The 18,370-nt window shown below is 39.0% G+C and overlaps 1 protein-coding gene across 1 annotated transcript; it reads right to left on the reverse strand.

Annotated features, from left to right (window-relative positions):
* Positions 1-6,845: 6,845 nt before the first annotated feature.
* On the reverse strand, positions 6,846-7,792 carry LOC112396833 (olfactory receptor 6M1-like). The gene is given in 2 exon segments (XM_024740757.1): positions 6,846-7,267; positions 7,270-7,792. Coding segments are annotated over 2 exon segments (945 nt in total).
* Between the last annotated feature and the right edge of the window lie 10,578 nt (positions 7,793-18,370).

Below are 18,370 nucleotides of genomic sequence, written 5' to 3' on the forward strand. Positions count from 1 at the left end.
GGTGGTGGGATGAATTGGGAGATTGGGATTGACGTGTATACACTGATGTGTATAAAATGGATGACTAATAAGAACCTGCTGTATAAAAAAATTAAATTAAATTTAAAAAAAAAAGCATTTAAAGATTAAGAAAAGAAGAAACGTGGAAAAAAATCCAAGGGAAACTCCCCAGGGAAAGAAGGATCATTTGTGCCTAAAACCTAGAGCCCCAGGCCGGCAATAAGAACTTCATGCCCCTTTTCCTTATACCAGTAATGTCTTAATGTGGGAATTATAGTTGGTGAAGGGCACTGTCTTCAGTGGTAGGAGACCACAGGCTTCTCTTAACTGCACCAGCCATATATATATGAAGACAGGAATCCTAGGATTCTTAAACTCAAAAATTTTAACTCGTTCACTTATCAAATCCAAAGCACCAAAACACCTAGGCCCTGATAGGTCTTGAATTTGAAATATGATAGACTACAACCCCTATATTGTGCAATACAGTGAATTTGTTAATTATTCCTCCTGTGACTGGAGGGGAGGGTAAAAGTGAAAGGGAGGGGGGCATGTGTGTTTCTTGCACTCCCCCTTGTGGTTGGAGTGTGTTACTAACAAAACTTAACTTTCAAAGTTAACCCAAGAGGATCAAGGACTTCCTTACAGTATTTAACTATGAAAACAAGCAAGGAAACAAACAAAAAAAGGGATTAGGTATTTAAAAGGCAGAGCATAAAATTTCTAGCAGTAAGGCTAAGCCCGGTAAATTACTAGATTAAGAGAATGGATTTTCAGTTTGCCACTAAGATGAATTTATAATCAAATCTCTTTTATTTTCCTCTATTTAATTGTGTAGGGGAGCAAAATTTGCCACCCCAAAATGTGTCTCTTTGGCATGAGGATTATTTTAGACTGATGATGTTAAGAAATAGAAGACTTAAGAAAGGTTTCTTTTTACCTCCCCCTTAGCTGCCTACAGAATTTAGACAAAGGGCCTGTTCCCAGAATAGAGCTACCACAAGAGATATCTGCAAACAATATAGGCTAGGTGTGATGGGAAACTTGGCAGGGATCAGAGTCCACTCTGGGTCCCATTATCTCTGCAAGGCTCAGCAAACATTTGTTTTTCCACATCTATGTGAATTACTTTCCTCTCCTTTGAGAGGAAACAACCTCTTTTGTCTTTAGCTGAAGATGGTTTTTAATGTGAGGGCTTTGGCCTTTTGGCAAGTTACTCAGTTTTCCTGGGTGTCTCCCATGTATATATGTTATTAAAATTTTGTTTGATTTTCTCCTATTGATCTGTCTCATGTCAATTTGTTTCTTAGACCAGCCAGAAGAACCTAGAAGGGCACAGGAAAATCTCTTTCTCCCTGACAACTGATTATACTAAAACATTAGGGGTTACATTTATAAATATGACAGTATCCAGAAAATATTTCTAATACATGGTAACCACTTTCAAACTTTGAAGGCATTCTTGAACATCCCATTTCCAAAAATTGTAATATTTCTTTTCTTTGTCTCATGCTTTGTGTGGACAAGCATGCACACACTGCCCTGGATATTTCCTTTCATGAATTCCCCCCGGTTATATAACAATATATAACAATATCCTGCTTCTTTGTATGCCTTGAAAATTTTGTTTGACTGCTGGATGTTGTGTATTTTACAGTGTCATGGATTTGGTTGTATTCTTTTAGGGTGTGACAGACTTTGTTCTCCGAGGCACTTAAGTTACTTGTGGACCAGGTTGATCCTTTCAAGTATTATTTTTAAATGGTTTTTAAGAAAAAGCTAGCTTGCTTTTGCAATAAGGATAATTTATCCCCCTTACTCTTACATTACTCTTAATAATGCCACATTTATTAAAAGGTCTTTCCAGTCTGGCTGGTGGGAACAAAAACTGCTTCCATCCCTATGAGATCACTGAGAATTATTTGGCTTTCTGATTTCTTGTGGATTCATTCACACCTTCAGGTAAAACTTTTTTTCAGTGTGCTTAGATCTATATTCAGACAAAATCTTAAGGGGACCCCTTTGCATATCTCCAGAGTTATCTTTCTATGCAGCCCTCCCATCTCTGGTCCTCTTCCCTGGAAACGCAAGTCACCTGGTCTCCCTGAACTCTGATCTCTGCTCAATTCAGAGACACTGCCAGCCTCTGTTTGAATGCTCCCTCCCTGTGCTGCAGCCTAGAAACAGCATTCAGCTTGCAAGTTCAGGCAATTGTAAAGCTCACTTTGTCTCCCTTCTCTCAATGATTACAATTCACCGCTTGTTGTCCAATGTCTGAAAACTGTTACTTTATGTACTTTTGTCATTTTCTAGTAGCTTAAGTCAAAAGGTTAAATAAAATCTCTGCTACCCCATCATGGTCAAAATCAAAAGTATTAATTCCTTTAGTCTTAGAATGTATCATTCACAGTATTTTCTTATATATCATTTTAAAAAATCAAATTAAAATATGAATTACTTAGGGGTAGAGTTCATGTCCTTTTTATCTTTGTATCTTCAGAACCTCCCATAGAATTTTACACAGGGTCCTAAAAAGGACAGCTAATACTTATTCAGTGATGCACTGATACAGTGCTTTTAAGTTTATCATACAATAACCCTGAAGTTTAGAAATTACTATGAGAATTCATTTTATAGATAAGGCAACTGAGGTACGGAGAGATTAAGTATCTTTCCCACCATCATACTGGCAGTAAACATCAGAATGAAGATATAAATTCAGAGCCTGTGTCATACTGCTTCAGTAAGTGTACTCAACACATTTTTTATGAATAAATACCTTACCGAACAATGAGTTACGAGGAAAAATGATCTTCATGTACACAATGGTAATTAAACCATATAAACTAAAGCTTTTTATTTTCAAGAACCAGAAAAAGCCAGAGATCACAAACAATAAGTACCTATGATAAGAATAAGGTTCATTTTCATAATGATGATCATATTAATAATACTGTGTGTTATATGATTTTAAAAATCAGAAAGTACAATGTAAGGCAAGTTTCCTGGCGATACTTAATCAAGGCTTTTTGTGAGCAACAGAAATGATATACGTGTCTCAATAACTGATTACCTGCCTGGCTCTCCACAAGCCCATGGTTCTCTAGTGTTTGCCTGCTTTTATAGCATCTGGAAACCTTGTTAGAACACAGATTGGTGGGCTTCACCTCTGGTGTTTCAGATACAGCGGGCCTGGGATGTGCCCAGGAATTTTATTTGGTTTGTCCCTATTTCAGATATTTCTTTTCAGAAAAATATATAGTTTTAAAAAAATTTTTTATTGGAGTAGAGTTGATTTACAATGTTGTGTTAGTTTCTGCTGTACAGCAAAGTGAATCAGCTATACATATACATACATCCACTCTCTTTTTAGATTATTTTCCCATATAGGCCATTACAGAGCATTGAGTAGAATTCCCTGTGCTATACAGTAGGTCCTTATTAGTTATCTATTTCATATATAGTAATGTGTATATGTCAATCCCAATCTCCCAATTTATCCCTCCCCACCCCTTATCCCCTGGTAACCATGAGTTTGTTTTCTACATCTGTGGCTCTACTTCTGTTTTGTAAATGAGTTCATTTGTAACCCCTTTTTTTAGATTCCACATATAAGTGATATCATATGATATCTGTCTTTCTGTGTGTGACTTACTTCACTCAGGATGACATCCATGTTGCTGCAAATGGCATCGTTATTTTTTATGCCTGAGTAATATTCCACTGTATATATATGTACGACCTCTTCTTTATCCATTCCTCTGTTAATGGACATTTAGGTGGCTTCCATGTCCTGGCTATTGTAGATAGTGCTGCAATGAATATAAATTAGTCTTTAACTTCAAACTTAAGAAAGAAATTCATTGGGGTTTTCCCTGGTGGTCCAGTGGTTAAGAATCTGCCTTCCCATGCCGGGGATGCGGGTTTGAACCCTGGTCGGGGAACTAAGATCCCACGTGCCACAGGGCAACTAAGCCCACGTGCCACAATTACAGAGCTCACGCGCCTCAACGAGAGAGCCCATGTGCCTCAAACTACAGAGTCCATGTGCTCTGGAGCCCACCCGCACACCACAACTAGAGGGAGAAAACGTGCACGCCACAACTAGAGAGAAGCCCGCGTTCCGCAACAAAGTCCCGACACAGCCAAAAAAATAAATAAAATAAAGGAATTCATTGAAAGAAATCAAAATACTATGGGTAAATCATGTATATTTCTTACAGAAAGTCAATATTTATTGCTGATATGTGGCTGTGTTTAAGTACCAATTCCTCAGCAATATGGGCTTGGTATAGTCCAATGTTTTGGTTTTCAGTTCTGATACCGACAAGGGTTCTTGGCCTTCCCCAATCAATAGAAACTGATAAGAGGCCAGACAAGAAATTCAGGCACGGCTTTACTGGGGGCCCCTGCTGCAGCAGGAGGGGGTGAGAACAAGTAACAGGTTCCCTTGCTCGCTCCCTGGCGGGGGGCGGGGTGAGCTTGCTCCTTATATGCGGTGAGGGTAGGGGTGGGTCCAGGGGTCGGGCCAGAGGGGTGGCTTAGGTGTTTTGCCCACCCCTTAGGTGGTGTTAAGTGCAGGGGGCATGCGCAGTATCCTGCTTTTGTTCTGGACACCCTGTTTCTGCTCCCTGTCTGCTCCCAGCTCTTCAGAGTGGCAGCTGGGTTTTCTTTTTTGGCCTTTTTGTATCTTGTTGTCCATAGTTTGCCCCAACTGCATGTGCGCTCAGTTATTTTTAGTCCCTTACAGCTTCTTTGTATTTTGTTGCTCTAGGAGAAGAGGAGATGTTAGTCCAGGTGCAAGCATGGCAGCACAGGGTCTCAGGTCTGAGGCCCCAGCCTGTCTCAGTTCTAGTGCAGTGTGCAGGTGAGTCAGGTTCCCCGTTTCGCTGTTCACACTGGTCCTTGAACCTGGCAGCAGAGGTTCTCAGATGACCTGTGCTCTCCACGGCTGATCGCTGCAGCACGAGGGCTTGCTTCCCTCACTCTTACCACACCTTGGGGTCTTTGTTCTACTTTGACGTAACCATCTTTCCCCAGATATCCTCCACATGGCTCACACTCTCATCTTCAAATCCTTACTCAAAAGTCAACTTTCAGAGAAGGCTTTCTTAACCACCTCATTTAAAATGGAAACTCCATCCCCCAAACTCCTTATTCCCTTTCCCTGCTTTTTATTTCTCCATAAATTCGTCACCATGTAACCTTTTATATGATTTCTGTCTATATTTTACTTACTGCATGTCTCTCTCTACTATAATTTTAAACCCACCGGGGGCAGAGATTTTGTCTGTTCTGTTTACTGGTACATTGTAGGCACTCAAGCAATATTTGGTGAATGCATGAATAAATGAATAATTTCCTTTGGCCTGTGTACATTAACAAATTAAATTACTCACTGATGGACTTAGTTCATTTACTCAATCTGCACACATTATTAAAGTTATACTTTTCTTTGGTCATTTTCTACCTGAAGTTAGGGGTTAAGTATCTTCTTTAGGTTCACTTTGGGCCATTCATCAAAAGGCACTGTGACAATTTTCACCTTGTTGTTACCTGGCATGGTTCCACTTCTGGATTCATTCATTACTACTTATCAGTATTTTTACAAATTTCTGCCAACAACAATCTTTCCTCTAATATTCTTGCTGTCATCACCTTTGACCATCTCAGGTAACCCATCACATGGGTCATTTCCTGCTCTCTCCTCCACTACTGTCGTCCTCCAATCAATATTTTAAATAAGGAAACACACTTCCTGTTAGAAACTAACCTTTTCTAACCCACGTTTCCTTCATATTATAATACTGCTTAGCTTCTCAGCCAGCCTTCTGCAAAGTGTTGTCTGTATTTAAATTCTCCATTACTTCGTGTCTATACACTATGCTGCATCTGTTTCTTAACATCTACAACATATTTTGTCTTTTATCCCTAAATTCTATCGAACTTTTACCAGAGTTATTCATGATCTGCTACTAAATGCAGCAGATACTTTTAATTCTTTATCACGCTACTTGTATTATTTTCCCCCTTGTTTTTCATCCTATTTCATGATCTCATACTCTTGAGTTTTCTTCTCATTGGTCACCCAACCTTAATCTAATTTTTTATCCTCCTGGTTATCTCAGCTACTTCTATGGCTTTAATTATCATTAATATATTTGATGATTTCCTATAGTTCTAGGTCATACCTCTTTCCTCAGCTTCAAATAATAACCCAACTGACAACTTACAACTGGATGTCCTACAGGAGCTTCCAATTCAATAGGTCAACCACTCACCTCCCTTCTTATGTTCCTTATCTCACTGACTATCTCCACTTCTCACTTAGGTTTATAACCAGAGGCTTGATATCATCCTGAGTCTCACCTCTTTTTCCCTCACTCCTCACTTCATATTTATTTGATCTGGTTAATAGAGGTGAGAACTGAGTCTCCTGAAATATTCAAGAGTGCCTAACATGAAGTTAACATTCTCTAACTTAACATGTCATACTACAAGTAGTGATACTTTATTATTTCATTGGTAGATTAGAGACATTGAGGCTCAGATCAGTTCTGACATGGTCAAAGTCACCTGGAAAATAAACTGAGTTAGCCAAGACTAGATTTGAAGACCTCTGAATCCCAGTCAGGTAACTTTTTATGATCTTAAGCTATGAATATACCAGAAGGTACATGGATTAAATTTTTTCCAGATATAAGCAGAATTTTCTTCCTGCTCGGTGTGGGCATTGCTCATCCTGCAGACATAGTCTCAGGTTTCTGACATGCCAGCATGGCACTATACTTTTGCAGAATGAATGTGCTGAAGATAAACATTGTATGATACACTCAGTGTTCATGTCAGGTTTTCCTTAGTACCAGGGACGCGATTCTGTTCATTGCCTCTCTCAACACTTCTTTCACTTTTTCATTCCTCAAGCTATAAATAAAAGGGTTCAGAAGAGGGGTCACTACGGTAATGAGGACAGTGGCTGCCTTGTCAAAATCCAGGGATTGGTTCTGATTGAGTCTCATGTACACAAAGATGTTGCTCCCATAAGCAATGGAAACGATGGTGATGTGGGAAGCACAGGTGGAAAAAGCTTTCTGACGGCCTTGGGCTGAGGGGATGTGCAGGATGGTAGAAATGATGTAGACGTAGGATCCAGTAGTGAATGCCAGGCAGCTCAGGATGACAAGGGCAGATAGGAGAAAGTTTACTTTCTCAGTGAGACGAGTATCTATACAGGCCACCTGTAGAAGGGGGGCAATGTCACAGAAAAATGATTAATTTCTTTGCTACAGTAGAGTAGCCTTGTCACTACTATGGTTGGTACCAACACGGGTAGGAAGGCTCCCAACCAACAGCCCAGAGTCATCAGGAGGCAAGCCCTGCTGTTCATGATGATGGTGTAGCGCAGTGGGTTACAGATGGCCCCGTAGCAGTCAAAGGACATCACTGCCAAGAGGATAAACTCCACGGTTCCCAGAAAGAAGTAGAAATATGTTTGAGTGATGCAGCCAGCAAAGGACATGTTTTTCTTCTCTCCTAGGAGGCAGGCTAGCAACTTTGGGGTAACGACAGTGGTGTATAAAATATCCAGAAAGGACAAATTACTGAGGAAAAAGTACATTGGGGTTTGTAGGTGATTATCAGTCCATATTAGGGAGATGATGATAATGTTTTCCATTGCTGTTAGTGTGTAAGCCAACAAGAGAGCCACAAAGAGGGATATTCGAAGCTCCAGGAGGGCTGGGAAGGCAGTCAGGGTGAACTCAGTCACCGTGAGGCAATTCCCCACGGCCATTGTTACATGTCAACAATAGGTCTCCCTGAAGAAACAAGAAAAAGGAAATCAGCCTCAAAGGTAGTTTTTTTTTTTTGTTGTTGTTGTTTTGTTTTTGGCCATGCTAGGTGGCTTGTGGAATCTTAGTTCCCAGACCACATACTGAACCTGGGCCCCTGGCAGTGGAAGCACGGAGTCCTAACCACTGGACCGCCAGGCAATTCCCTAGAAGGTAGTTTTATAAATATCTGTTGAAAATGTATTGTGGAGAGTGTCTTATATTGGGAACTGACTCAAGGGATATATTCCTTGATCTGAAAGTCATTATGGTGCAAACTTGGGAAAGTCAAAATACTATTTAGACACACATTTTTCTATAAAATTAAGAGATAAGACCGGATTAAAAAAAAACTCTAAGATTTCTCCTCATTAAAATGCAATTTCTGGGACTTCCCTGGTGACGCAGTGGTTGGGAATCTGCCTGCTAACACAGGGGACCTGGGTTTGAGCCATGGCCCGGGAAGATCCCACATGCTGCCGAGCGACTAACCCCTTGCTCCACAACTACTGAGCCTCTGCTCTAGAACCCGCGAGCCACAACTACTAAGTCCGCATGCCACAACTACTGAAGCCCGCAAACCTACAGCCTTTGCTCCACAACAAGAGAAGCCACCGCAATGAGAAGCCCGTGCACCACAACGAAGGGTAGCCGCCACTCGCCACAACTAGAGAAAGCCTGCGCGCATCAATGAAGACCCAACACAGACAAAAATAAATAAATAAATTTTTAAAAAATAAAATAAATAAAATGCAATTTCTGCTCTTTTCAACCTGTCCAGCTTTACTTTCCTAGCTAAATATGTGCTAAAGTACTGACTCATACTTTATCTAGAACTTCTATCATTCTGAAGTTTACAGTCACTGAGAGGGAAACCCTTTTAAATACTTTCTAGCCTTTTCTATAACAAGTTTTCTTTCACTGTGGTGGTTGACAATGGTCACCTGCCATTAGTAAGAGGTAACGGTTGATTTCTTTTTTCCAATATTTGCTGATCACCAGAGTCTCCCAATTTTTAAAGTCTTTTCCTAGCAGGCAAAGATCTATGGAAATAGACCAGGAATGTCGAAAAGGAACAATGGCTCATGGTTCCTATTAATCATTTTAGATGATACATCAAAAGGAAATCATGAGTATCTTGTTATCAGGTTAGGTCCTGTGTCCAAATCCTACTTCCTGCATGTTCCACGAAGTATGTAATATGTACATTGTATATCTGGCTGATTATTTAAGAGGACATTACACGATGTAATAAAATTCACAAATTACACACAGAAAGGTAAAGTAGAGGTAATTGAGCTTATTTTATTTACTTGATCAGTTGAAATCATAAAACCGTACATCGGGGCTTCCCTGGTGGCGCAGTGGTTGAGAGTCTGCCTGCCGATGCAGGGGACACGGGTTCATGCCCCGGTCCGGGAAGACCCCACATGCCGCGGAGCGGCTGGGCCCGTGAGCCATGGCTGCTGAGCCTGCGCGTCCGGAGCCTGTGCTCCGCAACGGGAGAGGCCACAACAGTGAGAGGCCCACGTATCGCAAAAAAAAAAAAACCAAAAAAACTGTACATCAACATCACCCAAGTTGTACTTTCGCCTACTATCTGAGAAATAGTTCTTTTGCATAGACTTCCCCATTTCAGGTTTAAAACTACCCATTCTTGAACACTGACCTCAGTGCTTTCTCTGTCTAGATTTTACTTAGCTCCTTAATAAATAAGTTACAGCTAATCCCCTCATTTCCCTTCTCCCACCTCCTCTCTGACCCCTTCAAGATAAAGAGTTTGCCTTCTTATTTCACTTTTTATTTGAAGATTTTCCTATTACAAAAACACATTTTTCAGTGCAAAAAATTAGAAAATGAAAATGGAAAAATTTTATAATCTGTAGTTAAACTAGTTAGAGATACAGGACAACAGTTTGGTGTATATATTTCCAGGCTGTTTCAAAGTACTAATTATATACATATGTACCTAGTATAAATTACTAACATATTATTTTGTAACCAGCTTTTTCTTTCTTTTTTATAATAACCATCTTTCCATGTCAATAACTAGAAATCTACACAATCATTTCTTAAAAACAACTTTTCGAGGTATAATTGATATACAAAGAACTGCACATCTTTAATGTGTACCATTTGATGAGTCTGGACGTATGCAAATACCCAGGAGATCATCATCACCATCACGCTCACAGACACACCTAACACCTCCCAGAGTTTCCTTTACACAATCATTATGAAGGATCATATAGTTCAGTTCTATGGATGGGACTGTGATGTATTCAGCCAGTTGTTTAGTGTTGGTAACTTAGATGATCAACATATCTTGCTTATACAGATAATGCTCCAATAAATATTCTTGCACATATGTCTTTGTGCAGCTATCTTACTATTCCTTAGAATACTCTTATTTCCAATAGCATATTTGTTCTCACTGTTTCTATCATAATATAAAAATACAAGAAAGGTTTTGCCCTACTAGAGCCTCTGATAATGCAAAATCACTTACAGATTGCTTTCATGGGTTCTTTTTCTGAGGTAATAAATAGCTCCACATCATACCTAAAGCTGGGTAGCTGATGGCTTTAACAAGATTAAGCTGATGTGCTTTTCTTAAAGTCTCCTTTTATGTTCTGAACTTCAATTTTCTTGTCTGAAAAATTAGAATGTTGGATTACACCTTTAAAAGGGCCATTCATTGTCTTGGAGTCCTGCTACCAGTTACTTTTCCAACATTCTTCCCCATCTCAAATATTCTAACTTATTTTATTCTAGTCAACAGCCTCCCAAATGATTCTGTAAATGACTCCACAGAAATGGCTGCTCACGACTATGTATACAAATGTAATAGCAGATGAAATCTCATGTGAACTTTCCGTGAGAGGCTTTCTGATGCCATTTTTGTGTGTATTTTATATCACTATTTCCACGAGGTCATTCAACTGGCAAATGATATTTCACATGTTAAGATTCAAGTATTAACTAATGTGAGAAGTTAGAAAAACTGAGTTCCAGTCCCAGTTTATATCACTTTCATCTTCATTAGATTCAAGTCTTCAACCGAGTCATAGTTTCTTCATCTGAGAAATGAGGGTAATTATAACATTCAAAATGAGCTGCTGTGAGGTTTAAATTAAATCATGTGTGTGACAATATTTAATAGATTCTTGTTAAAAAAATATGGTTCCATTCAGAAAAGACCGGGATGGACTTAAAGAAGATGAACACTTAGAGCTACTTGTTTCTTATCTGAGTAAATATCAATAAATTATGAAAAGTTTAATTTGTAACTGAGGGATATTTTTAATGTGTACTTAATCTGAATCCCCCCAGGTTGACATCTGACCCCACTAAGTATATTGACAGATCAGAGAGACTATACACAGAGAAATAAATTTAACGAAAGTGATATATTAGCAAACAAAACATATGTGAAAGTGTATACTTACATCTCGGCAGCTGAACAGATGATTTAAAATTCTCCTAACATGTTTTTAACGTGCAGACACAGTAAGAGGCTCAAACTTTGATTATTCTGTATGCATGAATTAATTCTAAGCATTGTACATTGAAAACAATTTTTGGCCATTTCTGTTGCTATTTCTAGCTCATAGAAATACCTCTCAAAGATAAAATAAACCTTACTAGGTCACTGAACCATCTCACCCTAACGTGAGTCCTTCTGATTTGTATTCTCGCTACATACCCACCCAGCCATTGCTTGGATGACTCCAGTGATTGGGAAATGACTATCCTGCTTTTGCACTGGCTAAATAAAAAGCTCTTATTTGGAGTGGAAAACTCTGTCTTTGTAACTTCCAAATACACATTCATGCACTTTCCTTAGGGACCAAATACTGACCTTTTCCACCCCAACAGCCGTCAAACACCTCTACGATCTGGAAATCCTCTTTGTCCCACAACATCCCAGTGATCTCAGCACAGCTCAAATTCCAGTCTGTTTCTGCAGATAGAGAATGTGGTAGCTGTGTTAAGTGGCTTGACAACGTTGCAGGACTAAATCAGTCAAAGCCGTATTAAGAGTACATCATCTCGAACTCCACTTAAGAAATTCATCGGAGAAAAAAACATTGATTCTCAATTCTCAAGTATTTTTCCCCATGCAAGAAGGCTATGTTTTGTCTCTTTGGTTAATTAAGTATTTAGTAACTCGGCTATTTTAGATATAGAATTTCATACAATTAACTCATCTAGACGTGTCTGAGGCAGAATCCTTTGAGCATCCTCACCAAGGGATGGCCAGTGAAGGGTGCTCAGTACAGTTTTTGGTATTTCATTCCACCTTCATGGTTACTAGAATATTAATCTTTCCATTGGAGCTTTACCAAATGGTCTTGAATGCTCTACATCACCAGATTAAAGATGACTTGAATTAAAAAAGAAAAAAGTTATCCCTTTCCATTTCTCTATAAAACTTCCTTTTTTTAATGATTCTTTCCTCAGTGGATGAACTATATTTTTTGCATAGGCTTATTTGCCTTAGAGATTTAGAGGGGAACAGCTCTTGGGAATATGGGTCAAACGAAGTTAATTAATATTGTTATAAAAGAATGTTGGTTTTGAACTACCTAATCTCAATTACAAAGTTTTAGAAGGTGTAATAGACCTGTTACGGGCTCCTTGGGGGATTTCCTCAGGTATTTTGCTTTATCCTTTTTTTTTTTTTTTTTTGCGTTACGCGGGCCTCTGACTGCTGTGGCCTCTCCCGTTGCGGAGCACAGGCTCCGGACACACAGGCTCAGCGGCCATGGCTCATGGGCCCAGCCGCTCCGCGGCATGTGGGATCTTCCCGGACCGGGGCATGAACCCATGTCACCTGCATCGGCAGGTGGACTCTCAACCACTGCGCCACCAGGGAAGCCCTGCTTTATCCATTTAAAGGAAAAAGAATACTTTAAAAAATCAACAAAGAAGTTAAAAATAAAACTTTTCATCTCACTTAAGTTATTGATACAATAGGAAATATTCTCCAACAATGAATATTCTAGAGTTTCAGATAACACGTAGTACCTCTGTCTGTACCAGCATAGATTTAACAAAAAACTTCCAGGTGAAAATATAGCCATAGTAAATTCCATTATGTTTCTCATCCCTGTCCTGTCCTTGTTCAGAAACATAAGCCCTTATACTGAACTCAGCCCAGTTCAACGGTTATTCCATCCTCCAGACTTATCTCTCACAGTCACAAGCTTGCTATAAACTTTAACTGCATTCTCTAATACGTACATATTTTTTAAATAAGAAGTAAAAAAAAATTCTCCTCCGAACTAAAAACGCTGTACTTTTCATCTTAACATAAATCTGACTTTTACTTGAGGAGTCTCTTTCAAGTGAGCCTGCACCTCCTCCTTTCCCTGTCCCCAGGGGTGAGGGATGCATGGCTGGAGGGACAGGCTCATTCTTATTTGCTGTTGAGGATGGTGTTATTTTGTTCCCAATTTGCACTCTCTTTTGGTTTCAGATAAAAATTCTCCAAGGCTTATATTACACAATCTTGTACGTTTTCCTTGGTTATGTTATTTAGTGCCCAGCTGAGTTTCAAGAAAGAAGTAAACAACTGCCATAGAGCATAACATTAAGACAATGATGGGGGAGTTTTTACTGAATTTGAAAACATGAAAATCGCTGGAGATACATTTAATAAAGATTTTTCAGTGGTTCACGGTCTCCTGCTTCATCCTAAGAATTTCAATCATTATGGGAAACTTTATTATCTATATAAATAGAGTTATAAAAGATGCTAAAATTTGAATGTCTTAATCTTACTATCAATGAGTATCACCTGCATTCCTCCATTTTTATAACTGGATTTTGCCATTACACTGAATTCCTCAATCTCTGAAATCTCAAACTCCAAGATACCAATCTCGGACCATTGCCTCCCAATTCTACAGTTCTTTGTTTCTGTACATTTACTCCATGGCCTCATCCAGCCACCAGCAGATGGATGACCCCATTTTCTCCTTATCAACCTTTCTGCCTAAAATATAAATAATATTAAAAAATATTTTTTTCCATGTGAAAATATAAAAAGTACGTATTTCTACAAGTATATATATTTCTACAAAGAGAGAAAGGAAACGAGAAGGAGAGGGAGAGGGAGAAGGAGAGAGAGAGTGAGAGAGACAAAGAGACAGAGAGAGAGAGAGATACTGAGAATAAGTCGTTGCAGTGGAATGAACACCTCTAAAATGGAGCTGAAATAAAAACAAGAGCCTCTGGGCATTATTTTAAAATATACCTCAAGTACCACTGGGGAGACGTATCATAAGTCCTAAAATTTTGTGCTGTCTTAACATCTTTGAGCCTCACAGGGCCCCGAAGGCCTAACTGTGAGCCCCCCCCCGCTTTTGCCAGATATGCTCCCCCATAGCAGGAGTGTCTCCCACCTGGCTAGTTCCCATAACAGCCAGACCACCTGGATCCCACCCAGTCGTCAACCTAACCAGCTTCAGTTCTCTGCCAGCTGAGCAGGTGTTCACTCTGCTTCTGAATGCAACCCCTGTGTGGTCCTACAGGGCATGCTGTGTTCTCCTCCCTGGGCTGTGAACATATGTGACTAATAATGTATCGTCCATCTTATCCATCCAGTATCGAGTGTCTTGTGTTCAGCCATCCCCAGAACTCTAGAGCAGGACTCTCTACTTCACCAGTGGGATGAAGAGGAAACAAGAGCAAACAAGACTGGGGAGCACAACACTTCACTTACAGCAAAAAAAAAAAAAAAAAAAGTGTAGCAATAGACTCATGGCCATGTACTTAACTGGTATCACCTCATATCCTATCGCCTAGAAATGGCTGGTCCAGCTGAAGAGTGTACAGGTTATTGACAGATCAGTTACAGCACTTGTTGGGAGACAACAACCTGAAAGCTTAAGATTCTGTCTTGAAAAACTTAACATAGTCTTTGAACCAACTATTGTGTGATACTGTCTCCCCCAAATCCAGAATACAAGGGGCTGGTAATCAAGGGGTAGAAGTGGTAATGAGGCTCTCATTTTACTTCTAATAACACACTCACAGAATTTTTGTTTCTCATCTTGAAAACTCTGAGCTCTGCTGGTTAGGAGGTTTTAGACCCCAAGGAGAGAATGTTTCCACCATGAGACACAGCAGTGGTTCCACTGAATTGGAAGACTGAACTGCCACCTGGCCATTCTGAACTCCTTATGCAACTGAGCACTTGGGTAAAATAAAGGTTTACTACTGGCTGGAGTATTGACCCCAATTCCCAAGAGTAAATCGGGTCGCTAGGACATAATGGAGACAAAGAGGATTATGACTGGAAGGCTGAGGATCCTCAGGGTGCCTATTACTACTTTCATGTCTTATAATAAAGATTAATTGAAAACTACAGCAAAAATTCCTACTTTAAATCCTGATTTTTACAATCATATCACCATATCCCTCTAATTCATTATCCTTTAACTTTTCATTGTTACATTAATACATGGAAGTACATTGCATACCAGTGTCCACAATCCCAGCAAACCTTCACCAGGCTGTTTCACTTATGCTGATGCAAACTGGCTCCAGTCTTCTGCTGGGTTTTGTGCCAAGAGAGCTTGGTCCTCCTGTTACTCAGATTCATAACCCCTCTTTTGCCTTTCACCATTTTAATCGGCACTAGTGCTGAAGGAATTGTCTATTTTTCCCCATTCAGAAACTTACCAAAGCTAACATAAACTGAGTGAATCCATTGTGGTCCTTTTACAAGTTTGAGGAGTTGGTAGAGCATTGGGATCACTTAATGCAAAATTTTGGTAGACATTCCATCTATCATCACCCTTTTCACGCCGTTTTTAATTAACGGGGATCTAGGCAGTCCTCTCTTGATGGATGTCTAATTAGAGCCTTACATTTGTGAGGTTAACTTCACCCCCAAAGTGATATTTTTTCAGGCTGCTTATTGGAAAGACAGCCCTATATGACTTTAAAAAATTTAAAATATGTATCAACACAATAATTGTCACATATTTCCTGCCATGCAAGAGAAGGGATGTGGCCATTGAAGAATATTCCTTTAGTTTTTTTCAGAAGACCTTCCTCAAGTTCCATTTTCTAATTCAAATATATATGCACACATTTATATATGTTATGAAGAACTGGCTCGTGTGATTATGGAGGTTAAGTCTCACATTCTGCCATCTGCAAGCCGGAGACACACGAAAGTTGGTGGTGTGATTCCAGTCCAAGTCTCAAGGCCTGAGAATCTGGGAGCCAATAGCGTAAATCCCATTCCAAGGGCACGAGAAGACTGATGGAGTAACTGTGTTAAGCTCTTGACAAACTCCAAATAAATTATTTCGCACATTTTACTGTAGTCCTTAGAATCCTTGCCATGTAATGGGACGTATGATCATGGTTATTCTTACTGAATAATCTGTTACAACTGAGTTGGGAGGAAGGAATATGTGAGAATTAGCTGGTAAGTAGAAGCGTCAATGAACTCATTACATAAAACAGTGGCTCTCTGGTTGGATGCCCTTCATCCATATTTGGAGGATATAATATATCTAATAAGTAGATATTGTTTAAAATGTCTACAAGTTATTTTGGTATATTCCCCCTTCCGTCTCTGATATGAAAAACAATAGTTTGAAACATCTGGTCATAGGTGAGAATAGGAAGAGTGAAGAATTCGCTAGCTGTCCTCAAATTTGGGACAAGTAGCTCCCATTTTCCAATTAACTGAACTAATAAGAATCAATATATCATTACATTGATTAAACAAACATCATTATCTGCTATTATAACAATGTTGGTCATCATTATAATAATGATCAACAAACAGCAGTATATTTATACCATTTTTAACAGTTTATGAAGTCTTTTTGTACTTTCAGTTTCAAGGCTGGTCCAACCCGGGGCCAGCCCTACTTGGATACCTGAATCATGTTTAAATTACCTTATTTGTTGAGGACTTTCTTTCCTGCATTAATGATCTCAGAATGGGACTTTTGAGTAACATGGGAATTCATTAAGAAGTTAAAACAGCACAAAGTGCCGACTACATTTATCTTCACCTAACAATGATTTTTTAATTGCAAAATCATTGTTTTAATAACAATTCAGATTAAATCACGATAATGGATTTACCAGTGAATTAGAATACAAGCAGAATTACAAGAAATGGTTCCCAAGTTTCCTTCAGGTATCTCTTACATGTATTTACTCTTGGTTTTCTGATTTAATGTCTCAGTTAAAATAGCATTACCTGAAATTGCTATTTTCCATATAATTTTTTTCAAAAGCATAAAAGATGAATCAATTAGAAGGTGATCAAAAATTTACAGATAAAGTTTCTCTCAAATATTGGTCAACATGAATTTATAAAATTTTACCTAACAATGATTTAAATAAAAACAAACATAACTATTAAAATATGAATTTGCCAGATATTTTGCTGCTTTTCACTAATCTTTCATAAGAGTCTTGTAAATTCTTCTGGTTGCAAGTGATGAAAGACAGAGAGTTTAGGATTTAGTATTGGCTTTAAAAAAACATACCGTGTTTGGTTCTTTACTTTTACATTCTTGAACCTTTAACACTAGCAATTTAACATTGGTAAACAGAATAATGGCACCTAAAGATAGCCTTCTTCTAATCCCCTGAACCTGTGAATACACTTCTCCCTTGGTATTCAAGGGGAATTGGGTCCAGGTCCTTCATATAAAATGACATAGTATTTGCCTATAAACCTGTGCACATCCTCTTGAAACTTTATATCATCTCTAGTTTACTTATAAAACCAATGTAAATGCTATGTAAATAGTTGCCAGCTCATAGCAAATTTATTTTGCCTTTTGGAAGTTTCTGGAATTTAATTTTTCCAAGTATTTTTGATTGATAGTTGGTTGAATCAGTGGATGTGGAACACGAGGGTGCGGAGGGTCAGCTCTATGCTACTTTACTTGCAAAAGGCACTTTATAGAAGTAATTCAGGATGTGGACCTTGAGTTGGTGGCATTCTTGTGGATTCTCTGGGTGGGCTCAGTCCAATCAAATGAGTCCTTAAAAAGGAAGAACTTTTTCCATCTGAGTCAGAGAGGGGATGGCAGAAGGAGGAGGAGAGATCTGAAACATGAGAGACTTGCCCCCCTGTTGATGGCTTTGATGGTGGAGGAAGGGGGGCCATGAGCCAAGCACTGCAGCACCTTCTAGAAACTGGGACTGGCCCTTGGCTGATAGCCAGCAACATAACAGGGCCTTGGTCCTAAACTTCAAGGAAGTGAATTCTGTCAACAGCCCAAATGAGAAGGCAGTGGATTGTCCCCTAGAGCCCCTTGAAATGAATGCAGTCTGCAGCCTGGTGAGACCTGTATTGGACTCCTGACCTACAGAACAGTAAGATAATAAATCTGTATTTTTTTAGCTGTTTATTTTGTTATGGCCTCAATAGGACACAAACTTTCAAAATCCCATTTTAATTAATGTCTGATTATAAATACAGAGCAGAAAATTATGTGAATGCTTCATTTCTGGTAATATTGTTCTATTTTTTTTTTTTTTTTTTTTTT

Source organism: Neophocaena asiaeorientalis, unplaced genomic scaffold, assembly GCF_003031525.2.
Source record: "Neophocaena asiaeorientalis asiaeorientalis breed wild unplaced genomic scaffold, Neophocaena_asiaeorientalis_V1.1 scaffold308, whole genome shotgun sequence".
Lineage (NCBI taxonomy): Eukaryota > Metazoa > Chordata > Mammalia > Artiodactyla > Phocoenidae > Neophocaena > Neophocaena asiaeorientalis.